General features: G+C 38.1%; 1 protein-coding gene across 2 annotated transcripts in view; it reads left to right on the top strand.

Moving 5' to 3' along the window:
- Positions 1-12578, top strand: part of LOC122813471 (serine/threonine-protein kinase TNNI3K) — a 2121983-nt gene extending 2109405 nt beyond the window's left edge. For both annotated transcript variants that reach the window (XM_044085806.1, XM_044085805.1), the window contains one exon: positions 12370-12578. In XM_044085806.1, the coding sequence (XP_043941741.1) occupies positions 12370-12446 (77 nt within the window). In that variant the 3' untranslated portion in view covers positions 12447-12578. The remainder of the gene's footprint in view (positions 1-12369) is intronic.
- The last annotated feature ends 4191 nt before the right edge of the window (positions 12579-16769 follow it).

The following is a 16769-nucleotide window of genomic DNA, read 5'->3' as shown; positions in this document are numbered from 1 at the left end:
ATCCTCTTTGAATGACACCAAAAGCTTAGCCAATTGTTGAAATTGATAATGTTTTCTCTATACCGTGATATCATTCTTGGTGAGGGCAGGATGCTACTCAGGGTCAGGGTCATACCAGTCTGGGCTATGTGATCAGAGAGCTCCTCTATGTCTTTTTTCATGTAGTCCAGGGAGGTACAGCTCAGGTCATTCACACCAACATGGACAATGACAGAGTCATATTTGTACTTGTTCTGGAGTGACCGGAGTGCTTGTGTTATGTGGCGGGTCCCAGGCAGCTAACAGTAACCTTCTCCTTGTTCAGCCTAGTGAGTGGGATGTCAGTGTGCCTGACTATAGAGTCTATTACTAGTGTGTTGGGTATGTTATTTTGCCTTAAGGGCTGTGATTGTTGGGCACACCGGTTTTGTGAAGTATGTGTTTCATGGTTTGTGTTGGGGGGTGGAGGTTGCTTGGATGTCTGCTTTGGAGGTCTCTGTTGCTTCTGCAGATTTGTATTTAGAGCCTCCGAGTATGTTTTTGTGTATTTATGTGTGTTTTTTTGCCAGTGCTGGTTTCATAGGTCTATGTGAGACTGGTGGTGTGATGCAAGTAGTTCCCTTCTCCTCTTGACTGCCTTGTCCAGTCTTGGGTTGAGAGAGCTTAGCCTCCAGTTTGGCTGTATAATTGTATCTCTCGCATGTATTAGTGTTTGGTGGAAGGAGGAGAGGGTTGTCTGTGTACATGAGGCAATTGTAACATTGACTCAAAATGCTCAGATTCACCAGTTGGACCAGAGAGTACACCTGAAACTGCCCTTTGGACATGTCTGGATAGGTACAGTGAACTGTTTTACTGCTTGGCTGGTAAGGTCGAATAGAGAGCCTTGTCGTTCTCTGCAGTATGGGGTCTAGTGCTAAGGTTTATTAGTGCTTGCTATGAGTTTTGAGCAAGTGCCGGTATGAAAAGTGAATGGATTACATGCTTAAGTTAAAAATTTGTCTAGTTCCAAGGGAAAAATTGTAGAGTAGACTTTGTGGAGCCAGGAATAGTTGTACCCTAGCTAACCAGTGCTGCCCGGCACGCAAAACTTTGCAAATGCGGGTTTTATAGCAGGGAAATGAAAGAGATAGAAATTAGCCAAAAATGGCCAATAAACTAATAGTTTCTGGGCTGAAGCCACTCCTCTAGGGACAGATAGGCTGCTCAAAGCTCCCTCTCTCACAGTGAACAGAGAAACTTCCTTCTATCCAAGTAAGGTATGGGCAAACACAGAAACTTGTAACACAGCCCAGAATTCAGCACTAACCTGAAAACTGGACTATACTAGCTTAGAAAGGCGGGAAAACAAGTTTTTTTTTTTTGTTTTTTTTTTGTTTTTTTCAGACAATAAAGCAGATACAATCAAAAAAAAAATACTTTAAATGCACAGAAATTGCTATGACACGTGAGTGTGTAGCCTACAACAGTTAAATGGGTAATTTAAACACAAAAATGACTTTGTTAAAATGCAGGTAGTAAAATAAGTACAATATGTAGCTGAAACAAGCTTTTTAAATCATAGAAACTCTAGAAAATTGTCGTTTTAGGCAGAATTAGCTAAAGGCAGCAAGAAAATGCAGAAAAATGATACTTAATCACTCCAAAGTCTCTCTTTTGTCTCTCTGCTGCTGTAGAACTCTGCAGGGCACCAGGCAGGAGCTTGCTGAGCTGTATACTCAAAATACTGTAAAATACTTTGATTATTTAAATGTATTCCATTACAACATATTGTTGCATTATTTATCCTACTTGCTCCTAAGTGCATGTATCAATGCCTGTTACTTAACTCAGTTGGATACCCATTATTCATTTATTTTATTTTTATTTTACATTTGCTTACTGGGGATATCTGACTGAGTATGAAGAACTCTTTTCAACAGGGGGCCAGGGAGAAAAGTTCTATCATTTACAGTGACCCATAAACCTACAATTGAATATTATATGTAAATAAGATAGCATATAGAATACACAGACATTGGTCTTGAAAAGAGAAATAACAAAAGTATAAGATACATATCACAAAAAATTATAGGCATTGTGGAAGGTGCTCTGCATTAGTGCAGCTTATGTAGAATTGTAGTACCTTAATGCATTCAGTAGGAATTCAGGTAGTAGCATATATTCTGAGAGAGCAGCATGTCGATTCAGTTTAGTCAAACACAAATGCTAATGTTGGTTTAATGGGCAGTTTTAGGGTTCTTCTGATTTTGCTTTCTGGGGCTTAAGGATCCTATTTAATGATTATAATGGCTTATAGGGAAGAAGATGCTGAGTAGTGTCAACACTATAAAGTAGATTAGTGTTAACAAAAAGAAATGCAGAATATTCTAGTTCTCTATATTTGTGTAGATTACATGAAAGTGAAGTATGTCCATTTCTGACATTCAGTAATGATCATAATGTAACTCATGAAACTGTGGTACATAAGTAAATCTTCAAACTTTGACCCCCAAAATATAGGGTATTACAAAAAGAATTCCAATACAGACCTCCTCTGTATTAGCTTGTTGAATAGTCCTTCTAATCAGTAGATTGAGACGTAGGATCTTTACTCCTTTACTACTAGCATGAAGTCCTAAGTCACTGATCAAGCCAAGTACTACTGCTTGTCCTGCTGCTGTTTTGGCTAAAGGTATAACTGCACCATGTGACTTATACAGCAGCCCCTGAGCACAGAGGACTAACGATTTAGGTTGTCTATATGCGTCTTCATCTTCCACTAATAATATCCTTTACACTAAAATTGTGCCTTTAAAGCCCCCTTTGATATAGTGAGCTTGCACTTCTGTATGTTTAGCTCAAGAAGTTTACAGATGAGCAGGGCTGCAGTATAAAATGTATATATACCTGCGTGCAAAGTTCAGGTAAAATGTGCTAAAGAGTATGATATGTTCTGTCTCTGTAAAATGCATGGAAGAAAAAAGTGGGAAAGAGAAAATAAAAGTATTTGTATCACTACAAAATGAATGATTTAAGGAAAATCTTCTCAATTACACCAGTAATGAAGTCATGATCAGCACATGTATACAGAATTAAATAGTTTTTCATAATCAGTGTAATTCCTAAAGACAAGCTCGTGGTGACATTACTTAGTATTGTGGGTGCTTCCACATGTGGACTGTTTTAGAAATTGGTCCATCTGATGAAGACTAAGAGTAAAAGTATGAGAAAAATACTGAACTGCTAAAGAAACACTTTGAATCTGAAAGATAATTGATAACAGTGCACAGACTGCATTTTCCTCATTGCATTCATAAGGACATTGAAACTGTGACACAGCATGCAATGTGAATTGTGAATTTTCTACATGCTTGGATGCGTGTACCTGGTGAATTTACTAGTGACATTCAAACTGAAACTTGTCAGAGAAAGTTATTATTTAAAGTGACTTTAAACTTTTCAAGAGCAGTTGTAATAATGATGATTACAGAAACAGCAGGCTGTGGGTCATTTAAATACGAAGGGGAGCAGTATTATCGCATTTGGAAAAAACTCTCATCTTCATCTTACACTATATCTTGCACCCCATTCTAAACTGAGATGATGATCACAGGTTGTGGTACCTCGGCAAAACCTCCTGCTCCTTTGACCACTGTGTAGCATTACTATTCAGGAAATCCTTCTATTTAGCACAGCAGATAAGGTAAAGGCATTTCATTCAGGTTAAAATAAGTTATCATCCCACTATGCTCTACTCTAATTAAAGCAGTTATAGAGTGCAGTGCCTTCATTGGGATGTACCTGTCCAGGCACATTTATTTATTTATTTATTTATTTATTGCCGTTGGTTTACCAGGATAGTCCATTGGGCCATAAAGAACCCGTTTTCAATGGAGTCCTGGGGAGAAAAGCTCCATAACAGAAGGTATTTACAACATTTTAACAGTTACAATATTGTAACTGAACTCTGAAAAGCTCCATAACAGAAGGTATTTACAACATTTTAACAGTTACAATATTAGTACAGAGAGTTATTAATATTGTGTAAACAAACAAATGTAGAACTCATCAGTTAGAATAGCAGTCATAACAGTTAAAACAATAGGAAGAAATGTACTAGAATTAAATAAATGTAATATAATACCGATAGAGAATAAATGTCAAAGGTATAGAAGTAGAATATGGTATTGAGGGTGAAATAAGAAGAGTTAGTTATGTGGGGTGGGAACAAGAGCATTCCCACTGAGAAGCTAGATGAAAGTGAAGAGACTTTTTGAAGGCAGAGTTGTTAGAGGTGGTGCGGATGAGTGGAGGTAGGGAGTTCCAGAGGCGAGCGAGGCTGAAGGAAAGAAGGTTTTTGCCTGGGGGATGAGTCACATCACACAGCTAGGAAAGTCCTACCTTTTCCTATCCAAGAAGGTTACTAGCCTATAAACCCTAGAAACCCTATAGGTTTATAGGTTATAGGTTCATAGGTTGGTACTGAGCTATCTATGTCTGGTCAGTTGCAGTCTCATACAAGGATATCTATGTCACTTTTCCATCAAGGACCAAACCCTTCTTGATCTATTACATTTCTGCAAGACAAATGGTTCCACTAACATTAGATCTAAAAATTTGAATCTCTGCCATCACATTAACAAAACTTGTTACAAGGGCAGATCTATTACCCAGCATTTACTTCATCTCTGGAACAAATTGCCTTAAACATTCAACAAATTAGCACCCTCAAATCCTTCAAGATTAAATTTGGTGGTTAGATGGGCATCCATAAATTCATCCCCAGCTAAACTTGCTTTTCCCTCTCTGAAGTGGGAGTTATATCAGATGGTCTCATGACTTACTTGCCTATTCCTTTGATCCTAAAGATGAGGCACTTGCTTATTTATATATGAGAATGTTAATGAACTAGGCTTTCAAGGAGTTCAGAAAAGAGAGTGAGAATTACTCTAGGCTTGTAATGTTCTGATTATGAAAGTTTTTACTCTATACTTCTGAACTGCGTTTAATTTGGGGGATGCCCCAACCTCTAGCTCAAAATTTGTCTCTGTCCACTTTAAAATTGACCATTTTTCTGAGAAATTCTAAATTAGTTGTACCATTTTTTAAAAGTATCCCAAATCTGGGGGCCAATTTCCCAATTATTGTTTGCTTTGACACTAATTCTAAAGTTAAAATTTCAGAGGTGTGTTATTCACCTTGGGAAATTATATTATTTCTGTCATTCACAAGTCGGACAGGATTGTTCCAGTTTTAAATGAGAGGTTAAATATGTGTGACAGAAGTCTATGAATTGCAAGATGAAGCCTTTTAAATGAATATGGTATGAATGCTATAATTTATGTAGATCAGGGATCTCAAACTCATGGCCAACAGACTTCAAGCAGTTCTCAAACCATTATAATTCTGAGAGAAAGAGGTTATTGTCCTACATTTCTAGGTTTTGGAGAATGTGGCTCTTATCAGAGTGTACTAGTTCTCATGCAGTCATTTCACTTTGAGACTCCCGATGTAGAGTATGTTCTTTAAGTTTCCGGAGGAGGCTGGGAGCTGCTGACTTTTATACAGTTGCAAAATAATCTTTGGGCATATCTGCTAAATGGCTGAAAAAGGGGAGGAGAAGTACCATGAGAGTACAGTAGTAATGCTCAATGATCGAAATGCAGAACAGCAGTACAAAAAAGTTCAAAACCCACACTGCCATAAAACTCAACTCAATTTCTATGCAGGGGACAAACTCCCCTGTGATCCCCCACACCCCCTGCTAATATATATATATATATATATATATATATATATATATATATATATATATATATATACATAAATATGATTTACTATTAAAATGTTGAAGGCAGGTTCAGCGACCATGGAAAGATGAACGGCAGTTGGCCGATTGTCATGTTGCCGAAAGTTAGGAGAGCTAGAGTAGATATCTGCACATTCAGCTGTGCATTTGCTGATATGTACTCGATGTTCTGCGTAGAGATCGCAGTACAGTGCAGATTGGGAAATGTATCCCTTTCCTCACTGTAGTGCGACCTTGGAGTTGGAATATATAGTTTGCAGGGGGTGCGGGGGCACAGCCCCCTGCTAAAACATGAATTTCAGTGTAGGTGTTTAACTTACATTTGCACCTACACTCATGTCATATTCAATATTCAACATAAATGTTGAATCTGCTGAATTTGTTCAAAAGATTCAGCTTTTATGCCTAATTAATATGCAGGAAGTCATAGGTTCCATTCGATGTTTTGTACTTTTTTTTTTTAACTTTAGTGTTTTGTTAGAAAACATATATATATATATATATATATATTAAACAACTCTTGACATCACACTGCTGTGGAAAAAGGGATAAAGTAGAAACCACAATCCCTGCTGTGCCTTGGTCTCATTGGCATTTTCAGTTCTATTCTTTTGGTTTGAGTCAATCCTGTTCAACGTTCTGAGCATTTAGTGTGTTACAAATGTAACCCATGCCTTGCAGGCAAGAGGAAGAAGGCAGTTTTCCTAAGAAGTAGCTGTTAAAAATGTTGTCTTAAGAAGTGAATATGAGTGATTAAGTGAGAGAAGATGATTATTTGCTAGGACGTTTTTTAGGATTTAGCAGAGATTTGGGTTTCTTTCTGAAGGGCATAGGGCTACAGAGTTTAGCTTTTCACTTGTGACTTTAGTAGGCCAACTTGCCCTTTTTTGTAGCCAATCTAGCAAATTTCCTTAATTTAAGAAAAGTTGATGGTCACTGAGAGGGTCAGAAGATTTTTATTAGCAGTGTCACATTCCTTGATAAACTTAGAACACTCCATCCATTTTAGTGATATTAGTAGCAGCCATCTTGATGAATTTATTTTTGATGTTATATATTTACTTACTTATTTATTTTTGCTTCATCATTCACAGAAATTGTTATGTTGGGCAGGGATCAGGGAGCATCAAAATTATATTTATTCATTTATTTACATTTGGTTACCCAGAATATCTCACTAAGTCATGCAGGACCACTTTTCAATGGAGGCAGAAAATGTGCACCATTCTGAAACAAAAAAAAAAAATTTAATGAGCAGTCCTGTCCATAGAAGTCTGTATGCAGGTCACTACTTCCTTCAGTGAGTAGAAGAGGCCACTGGAAAATCTTTGCCCCCCACCATTCCTCCCCTCTAATGGAGTCCATAGTTGTTTCCAGCCTCAGTGTGGTCGTTACAACACTTAACTGTGTAGAGAGTATAGTCATCCATGGCCTCCTGATTAAATGCATTTCAGGTGGGGGTATAGTGCATTTGTAAAACTTCAGAACATACCACACAAAGTTAGTGCAATGCATTCAATTAGAATATTGTTGAACCACTTTATCTGTTGATGGTGTATCTAAACTGTGTTGGTGCAGCACTCACGGCTAATATACAATGGGGTTTTAGGCTTCCTCTAGTTAATGTATGCCTCTCAGTCTGGATCAAGGCACCAGTGATATCTTGTCAGTGGTGATCTGTAATGGTGCCCTGATTTTTTGGAATCCAGAGCATTGTGTATAACTAACACCTGACCCTACGTATTCTGTATATGTCCAGTATGTGTAAGAGCATAAAATATTATAAATCTTTATAAACACTTAACATGAGAGGTTCTTATCATATCACATTTTTATTCACATGGTATGAAAACAAATGATAGGCACCGCTTAACAGAAGATCAGCTTGCTTTGACAGTCAGAACTAGGTCAGACTTTAATCCTCTTGAAATTGTAGTTTTTCTCCATGTGCTGCACAATAACATCGCTAGCATTCCCACTGCAGTACAACTCTGTTCTAACTATAGATTTCTATGTAGAACAGTATTGTTACATGCACTTTACATTTTTTTTACAATTCTCTCAACAAACTGACACCATGCATAGCTCAAATATTGTCTTGAGGTGGAAGTGAGGCAGTGTCACAGCAATCTAGATCCAGTATCGCATTCATTCCCTAACAGTCTTCAAGGAATGCAGATTCCACAATATTTAATAAATGCTTTCTGCTGTTCATTCATTTATTCAATGACAATTTAAAGCTTAACAAAGAATCTGAAAAAGTTATAATTTCCAGCAATGTTGCTTAAAAGTTGGGAAAAGAAGCAAGGCAGCAGATTAGTGCACCTCAGTTTACATTAAAAAAGTCTAAGCAGTAAAGTGCAACATGTTGAATCTACTGATTCTGAGGTTGCAGTTTCTGCAAAGTGCAGTGATCTTGGAGTAAGTATGTGTATAAATAGCAGGAGTATGATGGATGCAGCACCTATTGGTGATGCAGCAGGAAGTCGCCCTTCTGCAAAACTGCTCTAATGTTTTACAGCGGGTTTCAAGCTTCAGTCTTTTTGGTAGATGTCAAACTGGAATGTTCACACATTCAGTTGTCATGTTTACATACAATGATCTTCTACCATGCCGCAATTTGATTGAGACTCTTAGATAGCCTGAGTGAGACTCTGTGTTTGTTTTTAACAATTTTAAACATTGAGCATTGACTAATAAACTTGTAAACTATCTCGAGCTAAATGCAAACAAAATAGTATAGCAAACTAGTGCTGCAAAAATGCTCCCACCTGATATGATATAGGTGATATTCAGACAGTCATGAGATACCCAAGTACTTAAATGGACAACCCCATTTCATTTGATCGTCATGTTTCCACAAGAGTCAGGACATCCCTCTGTCTGACCCAAAGGGATAACTTCAAGATCTCCCTCAGTCATCTTATCAGTGTATTCTTTCCTTATCAGGCTCGTCAGTGAATACAATGCCCTCTTTAGTAGGTACAAATCCTCACTTATTGCTCAACTGGAAAGGCCGCAAAAAATATTTCTCTCGGTAAATTAAAGTTCTTACATCCTTAAATATCCATATCCTACTGGCTGCTCAAAGGTGACATGTATCTTGTTTTCTGAACCATAAAAGACCCAATCATATTTGACTTCATTCACAAAACCAATGGCACCACCAACACCTGTACTAAGGAGTTAAATCTCCACTAACAAATAGGGACAGGGTTCTAACTTAATGTATTCCCAGCCTGTAGAATACGTTACAGATAAATGTCAAGCAAAGTACTACCCTGTCTGCCTTTAAAGTTAATCTTGACAACTAGATTGGTCGATACAAATTTTCACCAGGGTTATAAGCATGTGCCTGCTCAGTTTGGGAGGAGGGCACTATTAAGTGCTAGTAAAGGGTGACAATAACATTTCAGTGTGTCTAATTCATGGTATACATAGCTAGGCATGTTATGGTGCCTGCGATTGCTTGCCTAGTATTATTCTTATGCTCCTAAACTGTAACTTTACACTATGATTTACTAATGTGAGCAATTTAACAACTGCTGTAGTGAGTGCCCTACCAAAGTGTGTAACCCTGTAGCACAGGCATGTACATACAAACACACACACTCACACACACACACACACACACACACACACACACACACACACACACATACATATACATCAATTAGAGGCCCCAGTCATACCTACATACTATCACGGCCACACACACACACACACACACACACACACACACACACACACACGCGTGTATACACACACACACACACACACACACACACACACACACACACACACACACACACACACACACACTGCACAAGTCTACTTCCTTGATGGACCAATCTGTGCAGGGTGGAGTATTGCAGACCTGCTATGCTTTACTGCACTCTGCCCTGCCTCAGTATGCCTACTCAGAATAACAGGTGTATACAGAAAATAGCTGCATAGCACCTTCACTACCCTGCTTGGACCTTGTATAGTATGACCATCTTTAAGTTCATATGTAAGTACTAGGCTTGCTGCCCTTGCAAGCCTTTTTAAGCCTAACAAATTTCCTTTCAAAGATGAGAATCATCCCTGTACCTTGTGTTTGCAAGGTAAACAACCATTATGTCAGCCTCCCAATCCAAAAATGCATGGAGGGAAATTCAGCTGTTATGCGATCACATTTGTACATGCAAGAATTCTGTAATAATACCTGTCTGTTAACCAGGTATGTCCACTGGACATGCAGTCCCTTTTCAGTGGTGACCCCACTGCAATATTTGATTAAATGACTTGCTTACGGTCACACAAAAGCTGAGGGAATCAAACCCTATACCGCACAAACTATAGCTTGTAACCTTAACCTAAATGAGCTGACTGCACTCTGAATACCTCTGCTACACAAGGTCCATATTAGTGAACCGAACCATGGAATGCAGGGACCTACTTTACGTAGACTGAGTCTGTAGATTCCTAACTCTGCATGTGGCTCAAGAGAACAGAGCAGACATTTTATGATCAGGTTCCTCTTTTGCACTACACAAGATTACCCACCTGTATGGCTTTGGGTAGTATGTAAAGGGACCTTGAATCCCAGCCATTGATTCACAAATGGGCATTGTTCCCAGATCCCAGATCCTGCCACTACTATATATGTATAGTAATAACATTATTCAAAAGTTCTTTGACTCCTTTTGATATAACTTCACCCCATAACTGGCCTGCTCAATTATTAGAAAGAGAGGTCTGCACTGTTACAGGATGAGTAGTGAATGTCCTTAACGTTTTGGAGCCTTTTAAGGTCTAATGTTACTTGTCATTTCTTTACTTGATACACCTATTATTTGTATACGTTTTTCCACTGTGTGTCATTTCTTTACTTGGTACACCTATTATTGGTATATGTTTTTCGGCTGTGTGTCATTTCTTTACTTGATAGACCTATTATTGGTAGATGTTTTTCGGCTGTGATTCCACTCCATTCACAAGGGAAAGGGGAAGGAAGGGGGTACTACATACTTTGTCAGTTTAGATTTGTCAACCAATCAACAAATGTTTGAAAAGTTGTCAACCAATCAACAAGCCTTTGGAAAGTTGTCAACCAATCAACAAGCCTTTGGAAAGTTGGATGGAACTGGATTATCAATGAAGAACCCACATAAACATTTAGAGTATATCCAAGAAACAGGTTCTGAAGGTCACAATTAAACACCTGGACCTTGGATGTCAGAAGAAACATCATGATCCACTGTACCACGCTTGGACAGTATCTACCTATTGCGTACCATACTGAGCATACATTTTTGTATGCTTTTTTGTTTGCCTTTTTGGCCCCATGCCTGCCTCCCCAGTTCCAAACAGGTTGTTAACTTCCCAGCAAAAGTGATCTTAAAAGTGTTCTGACAATGAGGGAGATTTTCTTTTGAGTTCCTAGCCCCTACACCACCTCATAATCATGCATATTTCTGTGCACCTGCTGAGGAAAGCTGCTGCACTGCTGAATACATTCCCCCAGGCCTCTCCTCAGCATTACAGTACCTCTTCCTCCAAGAGAATGCAGCATAGGACTGCCCTATTTGGCCTTGTCCTCCAGTCCTCCCCACACCACCTGCACCAGATACCTGTGCTACTAATCAAGCATGGGTCACCTAGGCTGTAGTTAGGGCTTCCTCCCTCCACATCTGTGGAGCTTGTATCCTGAGAATACCTTAGAGACTGATAGAAGGCACAGTAACCCAGAAGCTGAGCTTTCTCTGTAACCCTGTAATTTTAACCTGGAATATATCAAACTCATTTCCTCAACCAGCAATGCAGTGTAAAAAACAGACATACATTAGTCTTTGTGGGGGGAGTTGAAAGGATGACCATGAAAAAACAGCAGTTCCATCACCCACATGCCTGCAGTACTTTCTCTCGGTCTTTTCCTCATTTTCTGGCAGTACTTATTGTTGCTTCCTGTACATTATTATTGTACTTGTTGAAAGTGAACTATTATTTCCACAAAATTTAGCACATTTTACTGGTGAAGGCTGTGCACTCTTGTAATTATGTATGGTCGCAGCATATCTTCAATACTAAGTGTAAAGATTTCATTTTTTTTTTTTTTTGGTAAGGACTTCTCTAGCCACAAGGTAAATTTAATTATTTATATGAACCAGGGTCAGACTGCCAAAAAAGGCTAGCCAGCCTTTCTAAATTCACACTATAAAGCAAGAAAAAAATTATACTCGGACAGCAGCAAGAGATTACAACAATAAATATAGCATTTTAACACAATTGTTTTTGTTTAGGCCTCATGCCACGCAATATTTTTGCTTATAGACTGAAAGATCAATACTTCAAATGAACTTAAAATTCTGCAGGGACAAAAAGCATATTTTTATTTGCTGGTCCAATTTTTCCCCTGTAGTTCATTTTGCAATGTATATTGAAGATACCTACATTTTGCATTCCTATTCACAACACACTCCTACATTTAAAATTTTCTTTGTAAAAGTATTAGAATATCTGCAGGCAGTAGTTAGATGTATTCCTTTTCAAAATTATTTGCAGAAATCTGATGATGTTATAAGTATGTGAGTTTAAATGTGCCACTCTTGTTTCAGGTTATGTCTCGGACCCCATGAGTACTATGCGTCTTCATTCTTGCAGCAGTAATGGCAGCTTTGAAGACAGCAGCTGATACAGAAGCACCATGCCTGAGAAGCAGTTCATCTTCAAGATTCAGCAGTAACTGTGACCATCATGTTGGAATTCCATTTACAAACAGCAAGTTCAGCCTGTGTTCTGAAACCTTGCAGAGGTGTAGATCTTTTCAGCCGCACAACATTACTGACAACTGAACTTAAAAAGCTAAAGTAAATCTTGGAGCATTGTGAATATTATCAGTGAGCTGACAGCTTTATTCAGTATGTGACCCGCTTTTTATGTGTGATTTTGTATTACATTTTTTTTTTTTAATATTCATAAGATTTGCTCTTGTGTAATACTATAAAACTGACACTGATTATTTTAAGGAAAATCCAAATGTGTTTTGATGGCTTGCACATTTATGAAATTCTCCAGCAGTTGTTTTATCGGTGTCCTTATTTATTAAAAGGGAAAAACATTTTAGTGTATCAAACAATCATTGTAATGTCTTCTCTGATCATCACATTTCAATCCTACATACCTGCTAATCGGTAAAAGCAAACATATGGAGAGCCATTAAAGAGAGAGTAGTTTGCTGAAACCGTATCTCCTTTATATGTTTTAATTTGTTTGAATTCAAGGTTATGCTATCTCAGTATTATTATGTGAGATATGATGAACAACATCCTAGCAGTGGCATTATTCTCACTTGCTGTCTTGCACTGAGGTATAAGCACACGTAGAGATCATATTTCTCTACGGAGACACAGTCAGTGACTGTCAATATGCAGGTGTATTTCTCATTTATTGTATGCAGTTAAATTCCTTTACTGACATAGGGTACATTTGGCTCTTCTTTTCAGGAATGACAGAAGGCTTTTGCCTTGATACTTAACAAACTCAGACTGCAAAAGAAGTCTGTGATACTCATGCTTGAAGTATGTATAAAAGATCAAATCATTCATATATTGTCTCCTATATATATATATATATATATATATATATATATATATATATATATATATATATATATATATATATATATATATATATATATATATATATATATATATATATATACCTAGAAGTCACTTGGTTCCACAAGTATATCCATTCTGCTAGCTGGTGGATAATTTGCTGATCCTATACAGTCAATACAGCTTTAATACAAAACCATTCAATACCTTAAGGAGTGGCTTTTTTTACTTGTTTTACCCAACTTCCAAATTCTTAGCCTCTACCATGTACCACCTCTTAGCAGATTTGTCTTTAGGATATTTTTGGAAAGTAGTTGTTGGATTAACTTGCATTCCTTTTCTGTCCAGTCCACTATTTATATTACTAACTCACTAAATCCTTTTAGAGTTGTTCTCAGAGTTTGTTTCATGGTGTGTTTTATACCTTAAATCCTTATCTGCACATCTAAGACTACCCCTAATAGCCATAGGTCAGCTATTTTTGCCTTTATTATGTTTTTGTTTTAGTTATCATTCATAACTTTTTCATATATTAATGCCGTTACTGCAGTTCTGTTACTTTTATGTGTTATTGTTTTGCTCTTTTAAAGAATGTAAAGTATTTCATTTAATGTATATTGTTTTATTTTAAATTGTTAATGCAGATAATTCATTAAAAATCGTATCTTCGTTTTCTTCTTTCAGCTGCTCCCGTTAGGAGTCGCCACAGCGGATCATCTGTTTCCATTTCTTTCTGTCCTCTGCATCTTGCTCTGTCATACCAACCACCTGCATGTCCTCTCTCACCACATCCATAAACCTTATCTTAGGCCTTCCTCTTTTCCTGTTACCTGGCCGCCTCATCCTTAGCATCTTTTTCCCAATATACTCTGCATTCTTCCTCAGCACATGCCCAAACCAATGTAATCTTGCCTCTCTGGCTATGTCTCCAAACATTCCTACCTGGGCTTACCCCCTAATATACTCATTCCTAATCCTGTCCACCCTCGTCACACCCAGTGCAAATCTTAATATCTTTAACTCTGCCACATCCAGCTCTGACTCCTGCCTTTTTGTCAGTGCCACTGTCTCCAACCCATATAACATAGCTGGTCTCATTACCCTCTTGTAGACCTTCCCTTTCACTCTTACTGATACTCGTCTGTCACAAATCACTCCTAACACTCTTCTCCACCCACTCCATCCTGCCTGTACTCTTTTCTTCACCTCTCTTCCACACTCACCATTACTCTGAACTGTTGATCCCAAGTATTTAAACTCATCCACCTTCGCTACCTCTACTCCCTGCATCCTCACCATTCCTCTATCCTCCCTCTCATTCACACACATATATTCTGTCTTAGTCCTGCTGACGTTCATTCCTCTTCTCTCTAGAGCATATCTCCACCTCTCCAGGGTCTCCTCCACCTGTTCCCTACTCTCACCACAGAGCACAATGTCATCTGCAAACATCATAGCCCACGGGGACTCCTGTCTGATCTCGTCTGTCGACCTGTCCATCACCATTGCAAATAAGAAAAGGCTCAGAGTTGATCCTTGATGTAATCAAACCTCTACCGTAAATGCATCCGTCACTCCCACCGCAGACCTCACCGCTGTCACACTAAAAATCATTAAAGCTTATCATTAAAAATCTTATAAACTTTATATAATTATCTTCCCTATAAAGGGACTGAAATGAATTCATATGGAACATTTGATTAACCCATTTATTAAACAAATAAAACAAGCTATATCTTCATAGTCCTCTGAACAACTTGTGTTATTAATTAGTTTCTTTCAAAATCCAAAATTGGATTCCATTATCTGGCTTAAAGCACATGATCTATGGACTGCTGTTATCATTCTTGGGTAAGCCTTAACTCTGTTTACCTTTGGAGTAAGGATGGTGACCTTGTAGGGCTGCAGAGGGTGAAAAATTCTGTAGCCATCCTGGTGGATGGAGCATCTTACACCCATCACACAACACCTGTGCTGCAGGTCTATATTCCCATAATACAACACCTGTGCTGCAGGTCTATACTGTCATCATATTACATCTGTACTGCAGGTCTATACTCCCATCATACTATACCTGTGCTGCAGGTCTATACTCCCATCATATGACCCCTGTGCTGCAGATCTATACTCCTATCATACAACACCTGTGCTGCAGGTGTATACCCCATCATACAACATCTGTGCTAAAGGTCTATATTCCCATTATACAACACCTGTGCTGCAGGTCTGTACTCCCATCATACAACATGTGTGCTGCAGGTCTAGACACCTGTGCTGTAGGTCTATACTCCCATCATACAACACCTGAACTGCAGGTCTATACTCCCATCATATAACACCTGTGCTGCAGGTCTATACTCCCATCATATGACTCCTGTATTGCAAGTCTATACTTCTATCATACAACAGCTGTGCTGCAGATCTATATTCCCATCATACAACACCTATGCTACAGGTCTATACTCCCATCATACAACACCTGTGTTGCAGGTTTATAGTCCCATCATACAACATCTGTGCTGCAGGTCTATACTCCCATCATACAACACCTGTGGTGCAGGTCTATACTCCCATCATGCAACACCTGTGTTGCAGGTCTATAAACCCATCATACAACATCTGTGCTGCAGGTCTGTACTCCCATGATACAACACCTGTGTTGCAGGTCTATACTCCCATCATACAACACCTGTGGTGCAGGTCTATACTCCTATCATACAACATCTGTGCTGCAGGTCTATACTATTAGACATGTCAAGTTCTATTTGTAAGATCCTTGCATTAACTTTCTGAGTTCTAAAAAGCCTTTGTCCTGCTTATATAAAAGAGTTGTTGGTTTCTTCTGTATGTTGATGTTCCTCATGTGGCTTTTTCTTCCAAAGACTCACTTCTAGATATCTAACAAGCGTTTGATTATTTATTTGGCTTGGTCCTCTGGAATCAGCTACCTTCCATAATTTGGGAATAAGTATCATCTTTATAAGAAGGCTAATTTATATCCATACTGCAGCTACCTTTTTTATGTTTAGCAATTTATTTTCACTTTCCTAAATATTTATTGCTATATACTTTGCTGTGAACTGCCATTGTATATACTTTGTTTTTCTGCATTTAACACATATGATGCATAATTAATAACCATTAGAATATATTGTTAAATAAATAAATACATGAAACATAATAATGGTGTTAATAGTAGCCATGCAATGAAATAAACTCCTGGTGTCTGTTTATAATATAAGTAATAAAGTAATAAAAATATTAAAACCTGTACTTTTAATAAATTCTATATGCAGGCAATCAAATTGTCACCCTGGCTTAGAAGCAGTACCATAAACCAGTGCACAAAAATCCATTGAAACTGCATTTACTCTACATCTGCAGTAGAAGCAATAGCT

This window comes from Protopterus annectens, chromosome 10.part0 (assembly GCF_019279795.1).
Source record: "Protopterus annectens isolate FY-2018-M chromosome 10.part0, PAN1.0, whole genome shotgun sequence".
NCBI lineage: Eukaryota > Metazoa > Chordata > Ceratodontiformes > Protopteridae > Protopterus > Protopterus annectens.
Note: the sequence above shows the minus strand (reverse complement) of the source record. Positions and strands in the feature narration are given on the sequence as shown.